Consider the following 6,949-nt stretch of genomic DNA (forward strand, 5'->3'; position numbering starts at 1 on the left):
CTATGTGTCTGTCTGTACCTTGGTCTCGCGTCACAACGAAATCATGGAGTCGATTTGAAAGAGACTTGGCATAATTCCATTCTACGAGCTATCTAAAGTACCCAGTGGATGAATACCTGTTATCCTGAATTTCCGCAAGGACATCTGTATTTAAGCACAACGGTTTTTCAAGCCAGAGACCGACAGCTATATGAAACTGTCGTTATCTAAAGTGTCCCAAGGTTTTCACTTTATTTAACACAAAATCTTGGGCTATTTGTAATTTTTTATTTAATTCCATTTTGTATTAAGGCGTGTTCCACATTTTCTGTTTTGCAACTTAATTGAAAGCGGCAGAAAGCTTTGAGCGTCTCTTGTAAGATCTATTTGCTGAACATTGGTATAAAATTGGATTTTTTTTTCTGTTATGCAAGGAGGTCAAATAATGTCGATACTACAACACGTAACTGACGAAATATTCTCAACAATTTAATATGTAATCCTCGTATGTATTCCTCGTTATGATGAAAAAAAACACCTCACGCGCATACTGTGTGATATTATCTGCAACCTTCATACCTCGGAACTGACCTGTGATAAAAATATAACATACGTATTAATTATTTCAAATAAAACGAATTTATTATAAATATAACTTATTACAATGCATATAAAAAACTAAGATACAGTTGTAAGACATTTCATAAAAATGGCCTTCGTAAAGACCGCGTTTATTTTAGAGCACGTCACCATAGTTTTAGTTTAAGGGCATGCATAAACATGCATTTCACAAGTCTCTTCTAGAGTTATTTATGTAATTTATTACACCTTACCACCTTGTGTTTACAAATCATAGCTTAATAGTACTTACCGTCAAAAGTTTCGGTGTCAATTTCAGGCAGCTCCTGCCGAAAATGTGTTTCCGGTGACAATTTACATTGTAACTAAAAGATAGAACACGGCACGAAAGAGTAGTGGGAAACTGTGTGAAAGCCGACGCTCTTCATTGTGATTCCTTATTCAGTAATGATGTTTTTAAAAGTTTATAGTTGTATTTTTTTTAGTGTGTCGAATGGTACCATTGTTCTTTTTTTTAAATACATGATTTTAGTCACGTACACGGAGAAAGAGACCTATGCGCAGCAGTCGGATGACACAGGCTGAATGTTAATGTTACCTTTTGCAATATACTCGTATAGTGATTAAAATCCACATATAGTTTTAATCAAAACGCCAAGGTTAAAAAGCAGTACAGTGGTCTGCATAGGCCACTGAAGCAACAGCAACTATGGATTAATATGCCAATCCTGTAAGCACCTTTTTGGTACGAAGCTCTAACAAGTTTTGATGTGAGGGAAATTTAATTAATTCGTAAAACTTAAATTAATTTACTAACACGTATTATCTATATACTTAATTTGTAAAAAAATAAATATAGGTACATTACGTTTTTTTGTGCACTAGCTTATTTGACATACCGTAGTGGCACCAATGACCGACAAGACCCAATAACCGACACTTTATATTTTGATTCAATAAAATAAGAGTAGGAAAACGATTTCTTAATATAGCAAAACTGTACCATAGATAGCACACTTTTGATTGGCTCCCAATGACTTTTGAGCGATATCCGTCTATTATTTTGAAAATGACGGTGTGACAACTGATTGCGCCTGGAGTACCGGTGAAAATTACAACATTTCTTAGTGAAATCCTTAAGGAAGTGAGTACATTTTTTTTATTAATTATACTAATGTAGTCTAACATATTTGGATTTTATGTTTTTCACGGGTTATTATAAGAACTATACGATCGATTTTTGTTCTAACGAAAGTTTAAGGTTATTTTGATATTAGTATAATGTTGGTGTCGATCACTGGTTTTCATAAACTGACTTTTACCAATAATAACACGGGACACGGGTCGATAATAATTTTTTAAAAACATTTTTCATTTGGCAAGCGAATATAGTTCTTCTTACTTTGCGTATTTGGTAGATATTTGAAGTTAACTAAACAAAGTTGAGAGACCAGTAATCGACAAGTGTCGATTATTGGGAAATAATGTGTCGATGATTGATTCTTACAGATGGTTCCGAGAAAAAATTATACTCCCAACCAGTTAGAAAAAACCTTAGGAGCTGTAAAAAAAATGGCGAAAAGATTGCAGTCGCATACCATTTTTGGCGCGAACTTGTGGAGGCATATGCCCAGCAGTAGACTGCAATAGGCTGAAATGATGATGATGAAACTTTTTGATAATTGTTTGTTAATTATATTGACCCTTTTTATTATAATTTACATAAGTCTGTAAGTGTGTAATCTGTGTATTTTTATGATTAATACACTTCAGAAAGAATAATTGTGTTTGCAGGCAAACGAAGAAAAACCGACTTCAATTATATCGACAAGTAATACAACGTAGGTAGACGAAAAATTAGTCAAGTAAATACGCATTATCAAAGATTACTCAAAAAGTTGTAATCAGATCTCGATGAAATTTAAATGTGACCACATGATAAACGATTGTGAAAGGAAAAGCAAAACTTACGGACCGGATTTTAAACCAACGACCTGGCTACTCAATAATGGCTAACGAATTTACCTTATGTACATGGAACTTAAGAACACTGTACAGACCAGCGGGCCTTCAACTTTTATGTCAACAACTTGCAAATCACAGGGCTGATATAACAGCGGTTCAGGAACTTAGATGGTTGGGACATGGCATTGTTAATAAATCAGATTTCGCCGTATATTATAGTTGTAATGAAAAACACCATACCTTTGGAACGGGTTTTGTCGTGAGCAAACGTCTAAAACATCTTGTAATTGATTTCCAACCAATTAATGAACGTATGTGTAAAATCAGACTTAAAGGTAAATTTCAAAATTACACAATCATTAATGTGCACGCTCCGACGGAAGATACTGACCTAGAAGAGAAGGAAATATGGTATTCTGGTGTGGAGGGCGTGTATTCTAAATCTCCCAAAGGTGACATCAAGATTATAATTGGAGATATGAATGCAAAGGTAGGAAGAGAAAGTATGTATCGAGCAACGATAGGCTCCCACAGCCTACATGAAACATCTAACGACAATGGCATACGTCTCATTGATTTGGCAACTTCCCTAGGAATGGTCGTCGGCAGCACACGCTTTCCACACAAGAATATCCATAAGATAACGTGGGTCTCCGCGGATAACGTCACCCGAAACCAAATAGACCATATTTTGATAGACGGGAGACACTGCTCTAATCTTTTAGATGTCAGAAGCCATAGAGGAGCAAACATCGACTCCGATCACCATCTTGTTGTATGCAAAATAAGAGCACGAATATCACGCTACAAGTACACCAAAACTGTAAGAACGAAAAAGATTGACACAACAAGGCTAAAGAGCGAGCAGGATGTCAGACACAAATATATGGACACAGTTAACAGGGAACTTATGAAAGTGGGCGAAAGAAATAGCAACAGCATTGGCGATCCTGATAGCACCTGGCGGAAACTTAAGGAGGTTTTATATAAGGCCGCTAGTGAGATTCTGGGATTTGAGGAAAAACTGAAACGTAACGACTGGTCTGATAATGAATGTCAGAAGGTCACTAATGAGAAAAATGATGCGTACAGATTAATGCAACAGAAGTACACTCGCAGGCGTAGAGAAGATTATAAGGAGCGAAGAAGAAGAGAAAAACATCTACATAAGAAAAAGAAAAGATCGTACGAAGAACAAAAACTGCGGGAGATTGCATCTAGTTACACGCAAAAAGAAACTAGAAACAGAACCACGGCGTGTAGAAGTAAGACTGGACAGCTACTTAATGATAAAGATGAGATCGTTCAAAGATGGGCTGAATACTTTCGTGAACTCCTTAACAGCTTAGTGCAGACTCGTCCACTTTCTGTACCAGTACCTGAGGTTCTACTAAACGATCAACAGACAGATGAATCTTTGTGCCCCACCATAGAAGATACTATACGAGCCATTCAATTCAGTAAAAATAACAAATCTCCGGGAATAGACGATATCCAAGGCGAGCTTATAAAGTATGCCGGAACTGGTTTCGAGAAGGAGTTTCACCACCTGGTTCTCCAGATTTGGAATGATGAAAAAATGCCTGATGATTGGAATACATCTGTTATCTGTCCCCTACATAAGAAAGGCGACATATTGGAGTGCAATAATTACCGAGGCATATCTCTCTTGAACACCGGTTATAAAGTTTTTGCCAATATGCTTTTCAATAAACTAAAGCCATATGTAGAATCCAGCTTGGGGGAGTATCAGTGTGGGTTCCGTCCAAACAGGTCCACAATAGACCAAATCTTCTCGCTTAGGCAGATCCTTGAGAAAACGTTTGAATACAACGTGAACACTCACCACCTTTTCGTAGACTTTAAGGCTGCCTATGACAATGTGCACAGAAGTTTCCTGTACCAGGCTATGATGGAGATCGGCATCCCAACAAAGCTCGTGCGCCTGACGGAGATGACTCTTAGAAACTCTCAGAGCGTTGTCAGAGTTCAAACAAGTGTATCAGAACCGTTCAGAACCAATGACGGCTTAAGACAAGGGGATGCGCTCTCGTGCCTACTGTTCAACATTGCTCTCGACAAGTGTATTCGCGACTCAAAGATCGAGACCAAAGGCATTATCTACCACAAATCCGTTCAAATTCTAGGGTATGCGGATGACCTCGATGTGATAGGAAGATCTCTACCTGCAATAGAGAGTGCATACCTTGCTCTTGAAAAATCAGCTGTGGAGGCCGGTCTTCAAATTAACATGGCTAAGACTAAGTACCTGAAAGCGTCAAAAGACCAGCAAACCCTACTACAAGGAGTTAATATTGGCAATAACACCTTCGCTAGCGTCAATCATTTCGTATACCTGGGATCCTTGGTAACCGATAACAACGATGTGTCTTCAGAAATAAGTAGAAGAATAATGGCGGCTAACAAGTGCTACTTCGGACTACTAAGATACTTACGTTCGAAACTCCTTTCAAGAAGCATAAAACTTCTCTTGTACAAAACCTTACTAAGGCCCATACTCACCTACGGTTCCGAATGTTGGGTGCTGAGCAAAAAAGACGAAAATTCCTTGTTGGTATTTGAGCGGAAAATACTAAGACGCATTTTCGGAGCTGTGATGGAAAATGAGAGATGGCGAACGCGTTATAACCACGAGCTATACCAAATGTACGATGAGCCAAATATAATTAAGACCATAAAGATTGGGCGCCTGCGTTGGGCAGGGCACGTATTGCGAATGGACGAGGCCAGAGTACCCAAGCGCCTTTTAGAAGGCCGACCGGAGGGCCGCAGAAGTCGAGGAAGGCCCAAGCTCAGATGGTTGGACGGCGTCGAACAAGACATCAAGACCTTGGGAATAACAAGTTGGAGAAGGAAAGCCTCTAACAGATCGGACTGGAGAGCTTTGCTGGACCAGGCTAAGGCCCACCCGCGGCTGTAATGCCTCAGATGATGATGATGACATGATAAACAGCGGCTTTCGATTAAATTAAAAATCATTAAAATCGGTACACCCAGTAAAAATTATGCGGATTTTCGAGAGTTTCCCCCGATTTCTCTGGGATCCCATCATCAGATCCTGCTTTCCTTATCATGGCACCAAACTAGGGATATCTCCTTTCCAACAAAAAAAAAAGAATTATCAAAATCGGTTCATAGACGACAGAGTTATCCCCGAACATACATAAAAAATAAAATCAAAAAAAAATATATATGTATATAAATATATATACGGTCGAATTGAGTAACCTCCTCCTTTTTTTGAAGTCGGTTAAAAATATGGACATTATACTATGGACAATAAATGAATACTTATTAAACTATTAATTTTATTTTAACGACCCACTAAGGAGGCCGCGATTTGGCAGATACACATTATAGGTAATAGTCGATAACTGGGGTGTCGATTACTGGAGATTCGGTGTCGATGATTGGAGATTTATACACTTTTTCCATTTTTAGGATTTTTTCTAATCCGGATATAGTTAATAAAAATATTACATCCTATTCTTATATCAAGAATATACCTTACCATACTCAATCGTTACTTTTGGTTTAAAGATGACTAAATGACCTTTAATTTTATAAAGAAGTCCACTATCTCCTTAAAGTGTCGACGATTGGTGCCACTACGTTACCTATGTCCCTATAACTTTTAGGATACCGTTTCGACTGAAACTCCGACAACGGACGATTTTTGTTTGATAAATACTTATTTAATTCTTTACTCTTGTTATTAGGAATAGATTTTATTTTTATTTTTTTGGGCTAAATACAATTATTTATAAAGAAACTTGCAAAAAATATGTTTCAATCATTAAATATGTGCGGCGAAAATTTGTAAAACACTACTTCAGAACGGTATTATTTGGCAGTGATATTGTAAGGTTGCTATACTTCTCTAGTCTGATGTCATCTATACATATAAATAAAATTGGAGTGTCTGTTTGTAATATTAAAATAATCGCTTTTTTTCTAAATGCATATGCATTTAGTAAAAAGCGGTATTTTAATGTATTATTATATTATTTATTATGTTATTATATTATATTATTTTAATATATTTTTTTAAATATACTATTTACTATATTATTTTAATATATTTTTATTATACATATACCAAAATAACATTTTTTACAATTTTTGTCTGTCTGTCTGTCTGTTTGTTCCCGCTAATCTCTGAAACGACTGGACCGATTTTGACGGGGCTTTGGCAGATAGCTGATGTAATATGGAGTAACTTAGACTACTTTTATTTTAGAAATTTATTTATTTTATTACTCTGCGAACTGAACGATAACTTTTTTGTTAAGTTCCACGTGGACAAGTCGCGGGCACAGCTAGTACTTAATATGAACGACCTTTATCAAAAGTGTAGATGCTACTGTATCAGCCATTTCAACATAAGGTTCTCGATTTTCAGAGC

General features: G+C 36.8%; 1 protein-coding gene across 1 annotated transcript; it reads left to right on the top strand.

Annotated features, from left to right (window-relative positions):
• Window positions 1-2,503: 2,503 nt before the first annotated feature.
• Window positions 2,504-5,520, top strand: LOC123657642 (the record flags this gene model as incomplete). The annotated part of the gene is made up of 1 exon (XM_045593164.1): window positions 2,504-5,520. A coding segment is annotated over one exon (2,961 nt), but the record flags the coding sequence as incomplete, so codon positions are not given.
• Between the last annotated feature and the right edge of the window lie 1,429 nt (window positions 5,521-6,949).

Source organism: Melitaea cinxia, chromosome 11 (genome assembly GCF_905220565.1).
Source record: "Melitaea cinxia chromosome 11, ilMelCinx1.1, whole genome shotgun sequence".
NCBI classification, from domain to species: domain Eukaryota; kingdom Metazoa; phylum Arthropoda; class Insecta; order Lepidoptera; family Nymphalidae; genus Melitaea; species Melitaea cinxia.